Consider the following 20,511-nt stretch of genomic DNA (forward strand, 5'->3'; position numbering starts at 1 on the left):
TAAATAGAATTTTTTTAATGCTTATGAATGTATTTTGCCAGTACAAAATTTCTTTACTGCTTCATCAGTTTGGTAAGTTTTGACAAATTTCCTGGAGATAGCTGTTAATTTATATGACAAGATAATAAAAATGCAACTCTAACAACAAAATATAAGGCCTAAAATTGCTGATGACCACACCAAATAGTGTTTCAGCAAAGGTAACAGGCTGTATTGATGGAAGACAACAGAATATCATTAAGATGGTAACAGTACTTAACAAATAGAAAGAAACGGTCACTCACTCCAGAATAACTAAGACATCAAAAATGCTGACCACTCTTAACAGTACATGTGCATGGATTTTTTTCCCCCACCATGGCTGCAAAACTGATTCTAGAACTGCAGTTCTGACATCTCCATCAGATAAGCATGTATTACCTGTCTCACATTAATCAAACATTTAGGATACCCCATGAGATCTAGGTAGCACAAAATTTTCAACCTTCATTTCTGAGCAGGAGCACACGTTGCACCCCTTCCATCTTTCTTTACCCTTAACAGTACTTCCTCATGCTTAAGACATCTTTGCGATAGCCAAATTCTGATGTCAGCACAGCAGTGGGAATACAGTTCATTAGTTTACTGCAGCTGCAGAGTCAGCAAACGCACACTGCTCTGAGTGACACCAATAATAAGCATGTGGTTTAGATTTCTAGGTAACAACGGTGATTAAGAAGATATTACAGTCTGGAAGAGCTTCATATATGAAGAATGTTCAATGTGCATTGGGATCTAGACGAAAGTTAAGAACTAAAATGTCTCTAATATATCCTGTGTATATCCTGTGAACTAATGATCTGGGTTGGCTTTTTTTCCCCCTTTTTGGTAGCAAAAGACTCACATAGGCATCAAGCAGCCAAGTAGTATGAATTGATTCAAGCAGACAAGGAATACAAGTAACCTCAGATGATATTCCATTTCCCTGCCCATCAATCAGCTCCGTACTGCTGTCTGCAAACCAAGGGATAACCTCGCAACAACGCTATACAGTGAAAGAAAAATTAACACTTCATTTACGAGGCTTTGAGCATAGCTAAAACTACTGCTGTTTCGCTAACTTATGCGTACAACCCCCTCGTAGGAATGCAGTGATATGTCAAGGATTTTATAACCAAACTTTGTTTAAAATATTTGAATACACCAGGAGTCTCCCACATTATACCATAAAAATACATACTGCCAGGCACACCCACCTAAAGTAAGTGATTTACATGATTAAAGCATGCTTCTTGTACAAACCACAACCTAAGTTCAGCTCTGCTCTGCCACAGTCTTCCAGGACGAGCCTGAGAAATAGCTAACCTTCAACAGTTTTTATGTTCAATTTCAATTAATGCTCTTTTTTCATGGGGGGTGGTGGTGAACCAGAAATTTGTCATTTACTATCTGTCATTTTGTATGCTTTTAATACAATTCATCTCTTTTCCAAGGTAAACAAACCCACGCTTATCAAACCTCTGTTCAAGCTCCTCAGTCCTAATGTTAATATGGTATTTGCCAACTGATCACATGCATTAAAAAAAGCCCCAAAGCTTGAAGCCATTGCTTCTTACAGTCCACAGAAAGGACTTGCGCTGTAGTTAATCAAGGTTGTTTACGAGAGGAGCTTATTGCCCAGCAGCCACCTTTCTTATTTATTGAAGCTGGAAGACCATAACTGAAGGAAAATAATGCAGGAAAGAAATATTTTATGCCCTGTGTCAAAACATCTGAGCCTAAAGACTACTGTATGCTATCCTGTCACCCCTTACAAAGTTTCTGTATGATGCCTGTTAAACAACCTATAAAACTTTTCCTAGAAAAAAAATAAATCATTTTCTTGGTTCCTAAGCAGACAGGAGGAGGCCTGCTTTAAAGAAGTGCAAAGCACCCAATTACTGTAACTGAAGTCCGAGGAACCTGTGGTCTGAATGGGTGAAATGCAACAAAACAGTCACTTTGGAAGTCTCATTTTAGATGCGGCAAGTCAGGCGTACGAAGCCAGCTTGCCTCCCCAGCAGCTCTTCACTTCCCCACCTTTTAAGCCAGGGTTCCCATCCTGCCCTCACCTCACAGAAAAGCACGAAGCAAAACAATAAAACTGAAGAATTCTTCAAGGTTTCCAGCAGAATAAACAACGACATGAGGACTTCTGACCTAGTCTCTCCATTTTGGTGGTGTGTCATCACGAGTGAGCATGTCTCGTTCAGCAAACTTTGGTTTTTCCCTTCTCAAACTGGGACTGCTTCTTTTGTAATGTATTTACCTTTTTGTTGCCACGACACCATTAGAATAACATTGTGCATGTGAAGTTACCATTAATTACCGACGTGCTTGTAACAAACGAAAATTACCAGATTAAAAAAACAAAAGGTCTCATCATCAATCAGCTTAAAATAAAAAGTAACATCTGGGTGAACCTACACAGTCTATTTCTCCAAGGACTGACAAAATTGGGGCATTTACAAAGCAAACAGCTAACACTCCATTAGCAAAAAAAAAATCAGTACAAGATTTCTTCTTCTCTGACTAGTGGCCTGTCCTAGTTAATGAAAAATTTGATTGTTAAAAGAGTCAAACTAATTAAAAAGATTAAACTATGAGCAAATGCAAATTAGAAATTTGGCTTTAGGCTTCTCTGGCCAGCAATAGCTCAAGAACTGCAAACTGCAGTCTGCAGTTGAATACAATTAATGGAAGTTTAAAAAGTGTTAGAATAATTATCTGTGGCAATTACCCTGGCAATACGACCTCCACAAAACTACTTATATTTCTTAAATTTAAGCACACATGTACATGCAAGTCAGAGGTCTCAGCCATGAAAATACCCACCATCTCTTATCAGCAATTTATTAATATAATCCAACGTACAATATGGATACTTTGCCCCCCCCAAACACAATGTAAAATAGATTTTCTTCTCTAATTTATATTTTTTAAAGTTTCCATCAAAGTAACTACATAAGCATAGCCAGAGCAGATCAAAGGTCCTTCTAACTTCACTACACAAGCCCAAATAACGGCCATATGCAGAAATATCAGGGAAGTACAGAGCAACGTGGTATTTTCCCCTCTCACACACCTCCACAGCCTACTCCAGAACACGCAAATAGCAAAACAGCAACCTTTCTCAATTTTAAAATTCTGTAACAGATGCCTAAAAAATATCTGCGCGTAATAAGTTATAAGCATTAACTGTTTCCAGCGATAATCTCCCAAAAATACAAACACAACAGGCCCAGCTACAAGAGGCCACCTCCAAATAACCAGAGGAACACCCGGAAAGACAATGGGCAGGATGGGGAGCGCTCCTTTCACCCTGGCTCAAGCCCAATAGCTTTAAAATGCCATGGGACAAGATAAGGAAGACTTCAAGGCCCGCTAAGAGTGCTGACTGCTCCAGCTGATCACAAGCTAGGACTTGGGGTGGGGCAGCAGGGGGAGATACGGAGGGGTGGAATAAAAAGAAACTTTCACAGAAAATACCTTGCCAGACTGTCACCCTGGGAAAAGCAACAAGACTACGGGACTGACTGCAACACCGCAGGAAGGTCACCCCCCCAAAAAATTAAAAACAACCGCAGAAAACAGAATGGTAACCCCAGCTATGGCAAAGAAATGCATCACCCTCTATCAATTCTGACCTACAGAACTCTTAATTTCGCAAGAAGTTTTTTTTATGCTGCCTTAAAGCTTTGTTAAAAATCTCTACGCAAACAAATCTATGAATCTACTCTTTCAGAAGGTTTCAGAAACTTTTTGTTTGCGCTTCTGTATCTTTGGTGTCTGACTAAATGTGCTTTTTACATATTTTATGAGTTAGCATTGCTTACAGACTGCTATGTATGTAAAACCAAGCACTGCACTATAAATACTTTCCTTTTTTCCTACAGATCTGTCACACACTTTATCAAACTGCATCGTTATTGATACAAATCTATACTGGAACTTGTCATCACGCATTATTTCTTCTACTGAAAAAAATTAACATGCAAGATAAAAATGGGGACTTTTGTATAGTTTCTGCATAACTATCTCAAAACATAGCCTTTGCAAACTTACACATTCAAAATTGACTCTGGAGTTTCTTTAACACTCTAAGAAAGGACTGCCACAAAAAAGAAGTTGCCTTCTCCCCTGTGCCAGCACAACCATTTGTGAGCTCTTGAAAAAAAAAAAAAAAAACAGGCAAGAAAATGATTCAGGCTAAAATTAACACAGTATTTTTTCTCCTAAGTTTTAACCCAAATCTGTTCACCCATCAGTTTTGCCATGCGGCAAAACAAAATGCTTGCAAAGAGGGTAGAGAACAGAGGCAGGAGACAAGCAGCAGAGAGCTGCATCTTTCAGTGGCAGCTCTTGCTTCGCCTACAAAGGCTCCGAGAAAGTCAGTCTCTGAGAAACTCTGTGCATTTTGGATTGATAGAGCTATTTTAAGTCTATGTGACTATCAAGTATACTACCTTAATCTTGCTCGTAATGATGACATGGACTACATCAAAATATTATCTTGTGACCAAAGAAAGTGTATCTGAAATTTGGTATTTTACTGGCAACAATATTCAAGTCTGGAGTTTGACAAGGCAGTAAAATAAATTCAATTTTGAAAATTTTCAATAGTTACATTTTTTTGAGGTTGTAAAGAAGCTTTGCAGGACAGCAGACGGTGAGTTTCTAAAACTTCCTTCAACTATCTTAAAGGAAGAAATATAATACCGAGAGCACAATTGTTCTCAGCTTGTATTTAATTGCTGGTCTGATTTTAGACCTGAAGTATGACTTAGGTGACTGAATTGTTTGTTGTTTTCCACTTGTATTGCTCAGTGAAATAAAAGATACTGTTTCTCACCACAAACCTTACTAAATTGACAAACATTTTATTTACAGCACTAAAACCGATTGCTATCTAATGAACTGATGCATTGTAAAGAGAAACATTAGCCTAAAAAAACCTCATTTTACACCAGAAGTATGTAGCAGTAAGTTTCAACACTGCTACTCGCCAGCTGCCTACTTTGGCTTGAACTTAATTGGATCCATGACATGGACACTTGTCCCCAGCCGCAGCACAATACAGTTAAAAATCACTTCTTTAATATCTGAAATTATACACACAGCATACTGCCCCACTCCAGGAAGGCACTGACCCATCAGTGTAACCCAACACACCAAAAAAAAAAACACTTTGACACCATTAAGTACCTGAACTCCTGGTGTTTCATTCAACATACATATGCAATTCAGAAGCTTTTCCTTTTTGCATCGCTCAGAAGGTACGTGCTGATTTCCAAATTCTCAATACTTCCATTTTTGGGACAACGCTAATGTTATCATACAGATGTATCAAAACACTGTAAATGAATCTGGCCTACATTTTTATTACCCACAACCCCAAGCAGAAGGAGGGAAAGGATAGAAAAACATTCTTTTAAAAAGTCCTTGGCACAAAAGCTGCTGCTCAGGCACTCCGGGACAGGTGCCCAGAATGTCTCAAGTTCCAATAATAAGAAAACCCTTCATTACGAGAAGAGGTCTGGACACAAAAATACAGATGTGATATCAGGAAAGTTGCTAATACGGGCACAAATTTGTAGCCAGTTGTGTTGACCATGAATTTATTAAGTTAAAGAACAAAAATTTGCATGAACTGACCCAAAGACTGGTCGTCGGAACACCAAGTTACATATGCATCTTCTAAAAAAAGACACACAGAGCATCTTTAGGTCATATATGGCCGAGGAAAAGGAGAAAAAAAATAGTTGCAAGGATCAAAACATGCCTGAATTTGTACATCGTGCTAAAACTGGCTCTTATCATTGTCACATTTAAAGCTCTGGAGAGCTATCTTTATATTGAACAAAACTTTTTCAAGCATTTCCATCTCAAGTACTGCATCATAACAATATTCCATGTGCCAACGTGACTTTTTTCTATAAATGAAGCTGATGTAAAGAAGCATGGATTTCACACACAAGGATTATACGTCTATGCAAAAATGAAGAGCAACAGCATTTGTTGGTTTAGTTTTGAAACACAGCACTAGTACTTTCAATCCTCTTGATGCTTCAGTAAAGTGAACATCTGATAAAAAAAAAATCCTCAAGCCAAGATTAAGCAGTACTAATATAAGAAGAAAAATCTTTCTCTGTTGCTTCAGTGACAGTGGGGCCACTCGCAAAGTACTTGCTCCCATTTAAGGTTAGTCTACAGTTCTGAGCTCATCTGAATACCTTAACGGCACTTAATTAAAAAGTGACAGAATAAAAATATCTTAACCTGTAAGTTACATCCAACACACAAACATGTGAATTCTGTGAAACACATACGTGTGACTTTGAAATGCTATTATTTCTATTATCTCAGATGGCATGGCCCACCATTACAAGTTCTCCAACTGGGACAAAATAAAAGTCATTTAGTCTCAAAACTGCGCTCCTCCCCACTCCACACAGACTGTGATTCAAGGTCTCTGTCCAAACAAAGCTCTAGGTTCTTCTCCTATAACTGGCAATATTCCACGGCAGCTCTGAAAATACCAGGTTAGACCCTTGCATTCAACAGACAATTTTCAGAACTACAATTGGACAGCACGGCTCATTTTCCAAGTAACAACTGGCATATACCTCACCACTTTGAGAGCATCGGACAAAGCTTATAGTCTCTTCACATTTATAGTTAAGGCATATTTCAGGGTACTCAGTGACTAGCCAAGACCACAATTTCTATTTTTCAATCTTTGTGGGGTTACAATTGTGATGGGAAACACATCATCAGATGAGAGAATATTTCTGATCTCAGAAAAATCATTACTACATCTCCACCCTGGGCACAGGACCAAATCCCAGGTTACGAAAACTTTCTGGTCCAAAGACCATGGCGTTAGCAAATGAGCTGTGCCAATATTAGAGAATAAAGTTAAGTGTTGATCAATCTTCAGCACAGAGTTAAGAAATAATATGATTGTATCATAATATTTCATGTTTCTAATGGAAAAGCAGATTTAAAAAAAATTAAAAACAGAGGTAAGCCTCACAGTCCCCCAGGATGATGTCAAACAAGCAGGGAAAATGCTTTTATAACAATCCCTTTTGTTTATGAAAATTTAGCAACTTTGCCAAGCACCAGTTATACTGAATAGGAAAGACACACACAAGTTGAATCAAATTACAGAATCTGAGGCATTTTTACATATGAAACAATTTCGAAATTCCACCTACAAATTCCAGAAATTCACCTTCGTTTTCTGTAAACACGGCTAGCTTTTTGGTCAAGAACACCCTACACTAGATCGAGTTTTTTCCCCCACCCCTCTACATCTTGCTCTGCTGGAACCCACAGACATCTTCTAGCTTGACAGCGAGTATTTTTGGTAATATATCCCGCAATTGTTACTTAGGATTTCACTTCAGACCTGTCTCCAACACCGCGGATGTATTTCACACACAAATTGACTGCATCGACTCCGGCTTTGAGTGAACACAAGGGTACAGTCACAAATTACAAAAAAGGATTCCTCCTCATTAAGGAGAAGCAAGGGAGCAGCATTCCTACAAGGGTCTGTAGGCAAGGAGCGGACATTTCAGCCGCGGCAAGAAACCCCTGGCAGTCCTCCTCTCCCGCGAGGAAACGTTTCCTTTGAGAAAGGAGAGTTGCGGGGCAGAGGAGCCGCGATTACTCACCTTTAACCGTTTAACCACCTCATCGTTGGTAATTTTGTCCGTGATCTCCTTCACCCCGGGAGGGTAGTAGATGATTTTACCGTCGGCGGCAGGTTTCGGCTGGGTAGCAGGGAAGTCCATCCTGGCGCCGCCGCTTATAAACTTTCCCTCTGCGCAGTCCTCTACCGGCCTCTATCGGTCAGAAAACAAAAGTTCAGCGGATTGGGAACGACTTTCTAACCCTCTTTTTCCCATTTCTAACCCTCAATTCGCACAAGGCCCCGCTCCCCGCCGCGCCGGCCGAGCCCCCCGCCGCCGCCCCCCGCCAGCCCGGGCAGCGCCGGGGCCGGGCCGCCGCCTCCCCCCGCCGCCCCGGCCCCTCGGTTCCCCTCCGGCGCCTCCTTTCATCGCGGGGCTGCTCCAGCCCGACGCTCTCACTTCGGAGCCGACGCTTTTACAATGAAATTTCGGCCCCCATCCGAGGATGCCCCGGCCCCGGGGGCCCGCTGCGAGCCCCGGAGGGGAGGGACCGGGGGGGGACCAGCCCCGGCCCCGAGGGGAGGGCTTCGGAGCCGGCCCCCCGCCGCCGGGAGCCGAGGCCTAAGCGGTTAGGCCTCAAAACTATCAGGAGGCAGAGAAACCAACGGCGGAGGGGGAGGGAGGCGGGGAGGGAGGCAGGGAGGCGGCGGCGATCGCAAACAAAACCCCCCCGGCGGCCCCCCCCGAGCCCCACGGACCCCTCCCGGGGAGGGGGCCAGGCCGCTGGCCACTTTCCGTTTGTTCCCGCAACTTCATGGCCCCCCCCCCGGCCCCCCGGCCCCTCCTCGCCGCCCCGCCGCCGCCCCTCGGCGCCCCGCCGCCCCTCACCCCAGCGGGGCCCACAAAGACCCCCCCAGGGCCCGGGCCCCGCGCACCCCCGGCCCCCCTCGGGGCGGAGGAGGAGGAGGAGGGGGGGGGGGGGGGGGGAGGAGGAGGAGGAGGAGGAAGGAGGGGAGCGGGACCCGGAGCCGCCTTTACCTCATGCAGCTCCGGAAGGTGCAGCATTGAGCAGGCTCCGCACCGGCTGCTTCTCGCCACTCCGCCGCCGCCGCCCCCCCGCCGCCGGCCGCTGCCCTGCGCTCCTCGCCGCCTCCCTGCTCCGCGGTGCGGCGGCTCCTGCTCGGGGACGGGGGAGGGGGAGCTGCTCGCTGCTGCTGCTGCTGGCGGCGGAGGCAGGGGGAGACGGGGAGGCTCCGGCGGAGCGTGCGCCGCGGGGCCACAGTGCCGCTCTCCGACCGGCCGGGGAAGGGCAGCCGGGAGGAGGCTCCGCGCCGCCCCCTCCCCCGGCCTCCCCTCCCTCCTCCCGCAGCCCTAGGCAGGATCACCCCCTCCCCAAGCCTGGCCCGGCACGGAACGGCACGGCCCCGGCCGCAGGGCAGCGGGGGAAACCGGCCAGAGAGCGGCGTCCCCCCACCGAGCCTCCCGCAGGGCGGCGGCGGGCAGTACCGGGCACGGCCGCCGCAGCGCTGCCTCACGCTTGGCGCCAAAAGCCCCGGAGCGGCCCCTCAGGGCTCCCCGCGACCCCTCGGGGCTGCCTGAAGCCCTCAGAGCTCCCCGCAGTCCCTCAGGGCTTCCCCTGGCCCCTCGGGGCTGGCTCCAGCCCCTCAGTGCTCCCCGAAGTCCTCAGGGCTACCCCTGGCTCCTCAGGGTTAACCACGACCCCTCAGGGTTAACCCCGGCACCTCAGGGCTGTCCCCAGCCCCTCAGAGCTCCCCAGATCCCTCAGGGCTGTCCCCCGGCCAAGCCCCGACCCTCAGGGGTCTCCTCCTTTGCCATGTGAGGTGTGTGTGAGGACTGGGGGACACAGAGGGGACTGGGACATGTTTGTCCCCACAGTATGTGCTCTCCACACCAAGGTGCGTGGTGCTGTTGGTGGTTTTGGCGGCGTTTTGCAGGCGCTGCTCAACCCCATGTCTCCCTTTCAGCTCTTACTTCTTACCCCGCGGATGGTGTTGAGGCCCAGCCAGTGTGATATATCACAAAATTGGTGGTAAATTGTGCACGGTGGCACCAACAGCGTGAAGGCAGGTAAATAGCCCTTCCTCAGAGAGATTGGGGATAAATCTGCATCTACACATTGACATCTACGTTTTTTGCCCTCGCTGTTGGCAGATGAGCATCTCAAACATTGGCTTCCTTATAAATCTTCAGCAGGAATCTGAAGGTGCAGATCGAAGGGGCCCTTGCCAGTAACCTCAGGAAGGCTTTCCCTGTGAAATGACTCTGTAATGTAATATTCTTTCATCTTTACAAGAGATGGAATATGTCTGGAAAGAAGGTCAGTAGCAAAGTAGGATGTATCTGTCCATTTTGAATCTGCAGTTCATGTAACACGTCCACGTATAGACACAAGTACTTATCCAGCTGCCCGCCCTGTCTCCAATTTCTTGGTTAAGCGAACCAGCTGAAAGTATCGTTGTTCTCACTTTTGAACATCTCTAGTGTATTTTCTGCAGAGGCAATTTGAGGAAGACAGCTGGGATCAGCGTGACCGAAGGGGACAAGGAGCTGGCTGAGTGTACAGGAGCAGCAGCAGAGGGGCTGGCCTGGCCTGCAGGAGGGATGAGCCCTGCAGCCTGTGGGAAGGATGTCCGTGTCCGGGTTTACAAGGGCTGGGAGGAAAACGAAGACTGAGGAGCTCTCAGGTACTTCAGGTGTAATAACGTGTGGGTAGGAATTTTCTTTTCTGCACCTGTATTCCCTATTTGCTTGCAATGTTGTCTTGGAGGAGTTAAATGGAAAGCCTTGAGTGTCCGTAGCCTACGTGAAACCAGCTCGGAAGGGTGATAGTGGAAACGACTGAGAGTTGCCAGAAATACACAGCAGATCCCAGATTCTGATTTGGGAATCTAGAACGATGCCAGGCAAAGGGTTTAGATCTGGTTGTAAGTCCAAGGTTAGAAAAAAGGGATTGTCGCCAGGCTTAAGGATCAGTGGATTGGGACACTCACAATAGAAAAGTGGCCGTGGGAGTGGGATACAGGATTCAGTTTTAAGGAGGTTTTACTGATTGAAAAGAATAATAGATAATAAAAAGCCAACTTCAAACTTCAGTGGCCGTTTAGATTAGATTTGCCTTAGAGCTCAAGTACTCAGACTAGCTGTCAACCCTTATTTGTTGTCAATAACATATGAAAATGCATATTGTCAGAACTATTATACTTTTAAGGAACTTGTTTTTTTCTTTATCTTTACCATTCTTACATTAGGTACTTTGCTTCCCAATTCAAATGACTAATATGAGCACTTCATTTGATGTAGATACTTCATTTTTAATATACTTTGAATTAACACAATAAATCAGAAACAAATCCTAAAAGATTATTCTGTTACTAAAAAGGAAAAGTATATATCAAAAACCTATATGAGCTGTCTTCAATTTAAATAGAAAAAGAGAGAATGGAAGTTAGTAAGTAAAAATGGTACAAGAAATAAATTTGAAGTGACCCTTTGTTGGATTTTTTTTTATGACCTAAATATGAAGGCAAGAAGATACTAAGCAGACTTTGTTGAGCAGAACTGAAGTCACATAGGTGTCATATTCTAGAAATTTCAGTATAATCTGTGAAGTTTCTCTTTTTAAATGTTTAAGTATTGTTGTATCCTTGAAAAGTGGTGTTTTATGTAAATTGTTAATATGACCTGGTGTCTTGTGATCTTGTAGTTACGAGTGTTTCACAAACTGACTCATCTTTACCTAGAAACCTTTACACAGCAGGTCATGAAGTAGGGTAAAGAATGAAAGGGGAGAGGGCTGCTCTCCCACAACTTGCTTTTAGTCTAAGTTAAGAACAAACACAGTGCAGAACTCTACTGTGCACTTCTCGTCATTTTTATTTTCCACTGAAGGATAAGATAAACTCTTGTATTATAAGATAAACGTACTCTATAACTAATATGTAGTTAGATGTGACAGTTAATAGATTTCACTTAGGAGTGCCAGCTAAGGTTGGCTCATTCAGTTATATTTCATCTTGAGCAAGCTGTTCATGAAGCCGTGCACTGGAGTGCTCTTGGTTGTGTGGACCAAGATCTTCTTGCAGACTTCAGATAAATAGTGAAGTTAGTAATTACTATGGAATAATGTTTGAAGATTCTTAATTCTCAGGGTTGTGTTTCTGGAGTATATCAGAGAAAAAAAATCCCAAACACATCAGTAGAAATCTAAGTATTGAAGGAGAGGTTTACAGTAGATTTCTGCTTTCATAGACACGATTAGCCAGCAGTATGAAAAGTCTGGCCACTCCCCAGCACCAATGTTGTTGGAGCCCTGAGCTATTAAATGTAGATGCAGCTCTACTGGTAGGTAATTCCATTCCTGGTAGGATTTGCTCCTGCTCTCAGACTGTAGTTTCTGGTATCAATACAAAGCACAACCTCACTGACATACCCTGGGTCCACAGCAGGAGTATTTTGCCAGCGTGCTGGCGTAAAACTGTCAGAGGGCTCTTAGGATAGCTATTAATTTAGATGCTGTTAGTCAGATATACGCTGTTTTGAATGAGTCTTAGACAAATCATGATCAGCTAAGCTGTTGAGAGAGGAGTAGGTGCAAATTCTGTAATCACGGGCTGATTAGGCAGTGGCCCGTCTCTCTCTCCGCAGCAGAGGCAGAAGGGAAGCAGCAGGATACATACTTCTGCACCATTTGAAATTCTAAAGGGCTAAAACAAAACGTGCAGTTCTGATATCAGACCCAATTAAGGGAGGTATGAATGAACACTTAACTGCCAATTAGCTTGAATGCACGCATCAAGTTTTCCAAATGTGCAAACACAGAAGCTACAGATCATCTGACCTGTGGTACTCGTAGTCTGAAGGAAGAGACCTGAAATCTGCTCGCAGACATGACTGCAGCCGCTAGTGTCTGGTTTGTTGCCTTTGCTTATTTGACCTTCACCTTTCTAATTTCAGCATGCAGCTGAGATCTGACTTGGACTCTGCTGCTTTTACAGCTGTAGCCAGGTTCACATGATCAGTTGGGTTTTAATGGATGGCTCTGTCTAATAATAAGACCTAGTCCTTTAGTCTTTACTCAGATTTTATTGAGTTCCTACCTGGCCAAATTTCTATTGAAATCTATTTACTTTTAATCCTGTTATTTTCTTTGAAGTACATTTAATCCAATCCTTTTTTTTTTTTTTTTTAAAGTTTATTAATATATTTAATCTACCATTGCAAGTGGAATTTATAAACAGACTAAAACAAAGGGTGCTATACACTCTTGTGGGGCAAGTTTGTTCCACTTCTTTCTCTGCCATGTCAGGAGAGGTTAAAGGAAAGTAGCAGGAAAAGAGGAATGTTTTTTTCTGGTAGGGGAAATAATTCAGCACAAGATTCTCAGAACAAAACGGCTTTCAAGTGGAACAGAAGAGAGCATGGAGTGATAACTTTAAGCACAGGGAATCCCTTAGCTCATGTTAAATTAAGCAACGTGCACTTAATGGTTGTCTTCAGGTCTTTGTTAGTACAGTAAGCACAGATAGTACAAGTGATCGAGAACGAAGAAGTAGTCGTATCAAGACACTGCAGTGTATCACGAACTGCAGAGTAAGTCCTATCTGTCAGTCAGCTGGGCAAACAAGTAAGAAATTCTATCTGGTGGGTTAGCAAAGCACTTGTCTTCCTAATAATAGCTATGCTCTTGGAAAGTCCTGCTTTGCAGAACCTCTCTGCAAAGGTGGAGTGTGGTCCTTCACTGTTGTATTTTTTAGGCAACAAATAGGTCAAGAGGAAACAAAACATCGTTACTTGCTTTCAGCTCTAGTATTTAGCCAGTTTTCAATATCTATCAGGTTGCTTCCTAGTTATGAATGTTTTTTATTTTTTTAATGAAAACCTATTTATTTTTTTCCATAATATACTTTTATTCCTGCAATACACAAGTTCCTCTGAACTCAGTAAAAGTCAAGCCTTAGAAAATATTTTTTTTTTGTCCTCAGTATTGCACAGAAGGTTTCTTCTTTAGCTTTCTGACTTCGGTATTAGTCCTTGTTCCTGTTCTTCTTTATTCTTTGTCTGTCGGTTTGTTCTTTCACGTATGCATCTGCACACAGCGCCTCCAATTAAAATTATAGCCTCTAAGTTTGCTGTATTGGGTCTTCAGAAAAATCCTTGATGTTTCTAATTAAACTTTGCAGTGTAATATCTCTTGGATAACAGCATCTAATTGTTTTAACTACCTCTTTTTATATAACAGTTGGTGCTTTTTACATCTTCTGTAAATTGAAAATGGTGGTTACACTCATCTGAGTTAAAGGTAGGTTTCTAAGCAATGTGTGCTGCTACAACAAAAGAGCTCCAAAATGCATCCCATTGTAGAGGTTATTTGCAGTGAAATGACTCTCATCTAGGGATATACCAAGAAGTGGTGCTTTGTCCTCACTGTGGGGACTTAACGTCTGTGTTCCATGTTCTACATTGGCCAGGCAGAAAACAAAGCCAGGAAGAAAAGTCTTCCACTTGTACGTGATAAATGCAACAAAGATGGCTTTGGAAGCAAGTTGCTTTGATCAAAGTAAAATCCATAAAAGCCTGGAGGGAGACTTGTGAGTGCTATCTCATGAAGACAATCAGCTGGAGACAGCAAGGGCTTCCTCGGGAAAGAGAAGGGAGAGTCCCACGACTCACTGACGGCTCATGGAATACCACCCGTTTTGAAGTAAGGCAGAGACCGCGTACAGGATGGGTGATGTTCTCCTTTGAAACTGATTTCTAGCCATAATCTGTTTAAATGTGTTTTTTTTTTTTTTTCCCCTGTTTTTGTTAAGGACAGTTTTCTCCCGTAGTGTCTAAAACTGTCCTTATTTTGAATCACACTTGCAGATAGGGCAGTTTTACTTGCCGCCAGACTTTCATGATACAAAGCCACATTCAGAGATAACAGGGATTGGCAAGCTAAGGTAAAAAAGTGTATACTTGCAAATACACTTGCAATTTATAAAATACCGTATTGACAGAACAATTATGGTTGTTTCCTTTACTTGCAAGTTAAGTAAGATCAATGTATCAGCACCTGCATATTGGTGATATCATAGGAGAATTTTTAGAAGCCTCTTCAATCCATTGCTAGTTTTGGGCATTCACTACCTGAAGTCACAGCAATCTACTGCCTGCCATCTATCCACCTCCCTTCTAGCGGTTCTCTATTACGATGACTTGTCACCATTCACTCCATAATTACATTTTCAAGGTTATTTCCATCTCTACTCCTGATGTCTCCAAAGCACATACATTCAGACCGATTCATTTCTGACAACCAAGTCTACTTTTCTCCAATAATATCTTTAATATGAGCATTTATCTTCTTTTCTGTCCCGGAGATATGCAAGAGTCTTTGCTTGCACCACATCTCAAAAGCTTCAATTTTCTTCCTGTCACTATTAATAATTTCTCAGGATTCACATTCATAAATTGCTACAGCAAAAAATTAAGTATTTCACCAGTCGAGCCTTTCTCCATTTTGAGGTGAAATGTTTTTTCAGGCTTATATAAGGAAAGCCATGGCCGAATTAACTATTTTTCAAAATTTTCCAGTTTCTATTGGACAGGTTCTGATTGGATATATTTGATTCCAGGTAATTGAATTCATGAACAGTCTCTGTAGCTAGACCATTAAGCATAAAGTTAGCTTATATTCTATTTTTATTAATTAAGTATAGTTGCTTTATTTATGGCACATTCAAGACTAGCTTGTAGTTTTCATTATCTTTTTATTGGCTCTCTAATACTTGCTGCACAGCACAAGCATTTGTGACAAAGAGCACTAAGTCATCAGCCTACGGTCACTTAAGTCTATTGCAAATCCAACTTTTCAGTTCTGAAAAGTCCTTCACATTTTTTTTTCCCCAGCCAGGTTATAAGGAAATCTGCAGTTAGCTGCAGTTGCAACAGTAGCACACGGCTATTTGTTTGCTTGATATTTTTTGATAAACAAGGCGGATTTGGGGAATTTCTGAGTGCATAGGACCATTCTTAGATGAAATACCACCAAGAAAACTGGGAAAGTTTGGTAATACATTTAGCCCACAACAGCTGCCCACTGAAGGGGAGATGATAAGAACAGTCTCCCTCTTCCCCAGTTAGATGGGGACTGTTCTACGATCTGTTAAAAATGAGAACACGTGTGGTACTAAAGTTCTGATTAAGAGGCTTCTTCAGGAGAAGTATTGATTGGGTTTGTAATGCTGCTGTTCCTCATTCTTTCTCAGGTACAATGCCTGCTGCTTGCAGTAAAGAAAAGAATGATATGAAAATTACAAGTGAGACCTGGAATTTACCATTATGGTCAAAGAAAGATGTTTGATGAATGGATGCGAAATCTCAGAACTGTAATGTAATGATGGGGTCACTTCCTCATGATGGATAGATATGTTGTGTACTCTTCAGAGCCTTAAAAAAAGGGTTGCATTCATCATACTCAGGGAAGCTTCAAAGTGTTCGGGTATGACTTGAAGCAATAGAATCATTACAATTTGCCTTTGAACAAAGTCAGGAAATGTATTGATCATATAGGTTTATGCTGCTAGAAAAACAGCTAATGATGGCTCTGCCGATGTGTTCTGTGAACAGCTTGAGGGAATGTTCATTAAAACCTTACACCATGTATGCCGCTGCACCATTTGGGAGCTTGAATGTAAAAGCTGGAATTACAAACCCTTGTAAAGAACAATTTGAGTTTGCAAAATACAATAGCATATCTGAATTCTGCTGCACCAGTCATTTCACCCTTACAAAGCTTCTTCGGTTAATGCGTGGGATTTTTGCATCCATGCAGGTTATGACAGCATGACAAAGGAGCACGCTGACAATGCAGTGATCATCAGCATGGAACTTCAAGTGTCAGTGGAAGAACACTTTCCTAAACTCAGGATATGTGGTGAACCACAGCATGTATGCATTTAGTATAAAATTAAATCTCAATATGCTGTTTCACACAACTCTTCCTCCTGGTCCCTTGTCTAGAAAACATGAAAACTATAGGACTTTTGTCTAGAATAGTGTGGTGAGAGGTGAAAGAGGAAAATACATCAGATGATGTCTGGAGTAAAAAGAGCGCTCTTGTTTTCTCGAATGTGCTGGTGCATGGTGTTCAATAACAACAATACTGGTCAATAGAGAAGGTGACTGAGTTTATGTGAGCCAGCGCTTGAATGGGTATTTAACAAAGTGGACCATGAATGTGTGTCTAAGGAGAGGACAAAATACCGGTTATTAAGCAGACAAAGCCAGAAGTAGGCTAGACAAGGCAAAAGCAAACACAGAAATGAGAAAAGCATAGTCTTGACAGGCACGAATGCTTAGCAATACAAAAGTTGTGTTCACAATAGCCACATTCCTAACCAAAAATTTGCTGTGACCAAATATTGGAAAGTCCGCGATGGTATGGTCACAGAACGTGGTGTTATTGAATGCCAGCAGAGAGGTTCTTTTTGTAAAGTGGAGTGATACGTATCCACTTACAATTTTACCAACATCTAATAGCACTATTTATATCCTATCTGAATTTGGCAAGGCAGCTCATGTGTACTCTGTGTAATATACTGTAACTACACTGTATGAAGTGCATAAGCACTTGCTTTCTTAAGTATATCTTGGTAGTGTTCTTTTTATCTTCCAGACACTGCGTATTTATGCCTAATCTATTATATTTTCAGTTAAGCACATGCTAAAACTGTCGGCCTCCTTTATCTGACAGTATTAAAAAGGCAGACAAAGATTTTTAGCGAGCATGTAAACATTTTAAGCTGCTACTTTATATGTACTCATTTTTTGATTACGGGATGTCATTGATTTATATATGATAAATATTTTTTAAACTTCCTTGAAGATCTGCTTAGCAGCCATCTGTAATCCTGCACATGGAGAAAAAAAAACTCGAGTGAACCAGTTTCTTCATTAATTTTCAGTATCATTTAGCTCTGACACTGCCTTGGTTCACTCAGTCAGGCTTCTATCCTTCAAAAACTGTAAGAGTGTGTTCTCTCACAGAGCTTTATAGTAAAAAAGATTTAAGTGGAAGAATAAGTTGATAAATCAAACAGATTCTGGATATAGTAAGAACAGAACAACATTACTTATAGAGGAAGAAAACGTTAGGTAGTAACTCACAATAGGTCCTTTAACCTCCTAAGCAGGTAGCTTCATATAGCAAGGAAGAAATAAGACTAAATAAGTACACAAGTGCTGACATAATCTGTGAATAAATAAATAAATAAAAACAAGAGCTTTACAGTTTCCTGAATTCAAGCTAATTTGCAGTAATATTTAGTCTGCTGTAACAACCCCCAGTTTTGGGGTTTGTCTCTGTTTTCCTTTCTAAAAGGATTTTCCCATGGCCCATTGCTAGCTATGAGAAGTGGGAACACAAGAAAAAGTATGAATGAGCAAGAGAAATGGTAGGAATTGCGATGAACATGTGCTAGAGAATCTGGAGCTAGCTGAGCATCAGGGAGTTTCATGTGAGTGAAAAAAGTAGAGAGAGAAGGTGAAAAAAACAGCCCCGAGTGAATCGCAGGTATATTTTAAATATCATTGTTTATGATCAGTAAGTACACTGTTGCCAAATTCAAGTTGAACTGGAGAAGCCAAATTTTGCAAACAATATGATTAAATGCTCTCTTACATATCTTAAAACTAGGTACACCTACGGTTAATATTTACTTAATATCAACCTCCTTTCTAGTTTGATTTTGGCTTTGCATATTTGGAAGCTACAAAAAGTCTTCTCTGAAACTAGATGAAAGAACTTGCAATATTTTTACGAATCAGAGCATACTAATAAAATTCAAAGTTAAAAAAGAGATTGTTGTGGATTTTTTCTCCCGTTTACATATGAAGGGGAGTTCCAGGTCAGCTGAAGAGCTGCATCAAAATATATAGGGAGTTTTTGTTTCTGCATGCCTGCTTGCTGTTTTGAGGCTCCCATGGTTAGTAAATGTTAGTCTTCTTGCTGAACCTGGGGAAGAACATGTATGTGACAGCAGCTGTAGTTGTCCTTGGGAGTGATACAGCCTGCCAGCCACAAAAGGGAGAACCTGACTGTTTAGACTGTTGACAGGTAAATTAAACAAACCTAACATAGAGAAGTGTTGTTTCTCTTACACTTCATTTCTAATAATAGGTTTAAACATAATCCGGATAGAGATTTGTTTTGTATGTGCCTTTAATCACTGCTGAATTTGAAAAGTGGATGTGTAAGCAGCAGCAATTAGGAGGGTCCAAAAAGATTCACCAGGAGTCATCAGAGGCACGAACTGCGTAATGCTGCTGAGGAGAGTAACTGCTAACACATGCATGGATGATGGAAAATTTGTTATTTGTTTTTCTGACAAGTATTTAACCATTTTCAGTTTCTACTCTTCAGTACTACGTAGTATATATAGTTTATTTTTAGTATGTAGCAAATGGTCCTGTTCATAACAAAAAATTATGCGAAGATAAAATTCTTATTTGGTTTCAAAGTGCCCATTGTTCTCTCCTAACCATCACCACTGCGTAGGAGAAATCACACCTCAGGAGTGGAAGAAATGCATAGAAGAAATGAATTAATCCTCTTTCAATGTTCTTTTAAGTTACTGTGTTCTTTCTTCCAGGTTTTGGGGAGTGTAAACAAGACGAGTCAAGTAATTGAAAGAGTTCAGTGTTTGATTATCTATTTGAAGAAAGCTTTAACATGTTTTCATGCTAGTTGTATTAACTGTTTTTGTTTCTTTTTTTTTTTAGGTTGTCTATTACAGATGGGCCCACATCCAAATTGCAACATCCTGAATTGTGTGTGAGCTAAATCTGGTTACAGATACAGATCTGAATATCATGAGCAGGGTGGAGTGGAGCTTGTGTTATGATCTGACTCCCTCAGCCTGGTGACTTGGATTTGGCATGAGTTTGGCGTGTCCAAGCTAACACTCATTTTTTACCTAGCCCCCAAATAAATAGGAAACTGGAGGCTGTCCTGTAAATGAGTGACTGTTGTGTTATACCTCTGAAACCACAGGGTGGTCTTTAGCTGCCTGCAGCACTCTACATTTGAGTTTCTTTTGTTGCTGGTGTTATTCACTGGGAAAGAATGTAGCCCCATTTCCAGTGACAGAGGGTGTGAAATGTTAAAAAGTAGAAGTGCTAAGTGGATTTTGAAGAGACCAAAAAAAAAAAAAAGTCAGAATTTACAGGAAAGGAAAAAGCCCAGTAGTTCCCTATTCAGCAGTGACCAAAAAAACATGGAGCCAGTTTCCTATTTAAATAATTGAGGTACTGTCATGTGACAGTTACACAGAATCACATACTGAACAAAGAATTTCCTTAAAAAAAATAATAAAAAAAGATGTAGTCTTTGCAGCTGTTTTTAAATGCACAGCGCTCCCTGCTCCCTTCCCCCATCTCCTTGGCTACTTGTCTCAGCATAAGAAGTACAGCATACAAGTTATTCAAGTTTAGAAACTAGTTAGTGAAATTGAATTCATAAATGAGTGCTAGTGGTTTTAGACTATAAAGTGTTTCCTAATTTATTTTTATAAGCAACTGGAATACTGAATATACTCAGATATTCACAACAGAGGTTAAGTTTAAGGTTTGCTGTAGCCAGACCTTAATATTATTATTTTTTTTTTTTGTAAGAATGGTGATTGAGGAACACTGACACCACACAGGATACATGTAAAATGCCTATGCTAATATAGCATGTATAGCATATGCTTATATCGTGTAGATTTTTGATCTCAGAAAGTTTTGTGAAATATGCAGGCCCAGGTCTGATCTGTAACTGAAGATAAGGCCTCTAAGAAACACTTTGCTG

At 41.7% G+C, this 20,511-nt stretch overlaps 1 protein-coding gene and 1 long non-coding RNA gene across 12 annotated transcripts in view; one reads left to right on the forward strand and one right to left on the reverse strand.

Annotated features, from left to right (window-relative positions):
• Window positions 1–8,906, reverse strand: part of PDS5A (PDS5 cohesin associated factor A) — a 79,070-nt gene extending 70,164 nt beyond the window's left edge. Inside the window, exons 1-2 of one of the 3 annotated variants that reach the window (XM_048072987.2) lie at window positions 8,697–8,906; window positions 7,701–7,871 (exon numbers count right to left, since the gene is read on the reverse strand). In XM_048072987.2, coding sequence (XP_047928944.1) covers window positions 7,701–7,871; window positions 8,697–8,723 — 198 coding nt within the window. In that variant the 5' untranslated portion in view covers window positions 8,724–8,906. Of the gene's footprint in view, window positions 1–7,700; window positions 7,872–8,117; window positions 8,286–8,696 lie in introns of those variants that run through there. The other 2 variants (XM_048072988.2, XM_066995768.1) reach the window with 2 other exon arrangements.
• Window positions 8,907–9,088: 182 nt separating this feature from the next.
• LOC106039128 (uncharacterized) lies at window positions 9,089–19,861 on the forward strand. 9 transcript variants are annotated; one of them, XR_007166623.2, is made up of 7 exons: window positions 9,089–9,574; window positions 9,644–9,746; window positions 9,870–10,363; window positions 14,147–14,379; window positions 15,929–16,161; window positions 16,495–16,610; window positions 19,443–19,860. It is a non-coding gene; the product is annotated as an uncharacterized lncRNA (long non-coding RNA). The 9 variants fall into 9 exon arrangements; XR_007166618.2 differs by having other exon boundaries at window positions 9,089–9,746; window positions 9,870–9,996; window positions 10,175–10,363; window positions 19,443–19,859; XR_007166619.2 differs by adding an exon at window positions 13,918–13,977 and having other exon boundaries at window positions 9,089–10,363; window positions 19,443–19,861.
• Window positions 19,862–20,511: the final 650 nt, after the last annotated feature.

This window comes from Anser cygnoides, chromosome 4 (assembly GCF_040182565.1).
Source record: "Anser cygnoides isolate HZ-2024a breed goose chromosome 4, Taihu_goose_T2T_genome, whole genome shotgun sequence".
NCBI classification, from domain to species: Eukaryota; Metazoa; Chordata; class Aves; order Anseriformes; family Anatidae; genus Anser; species Anser cygnoides.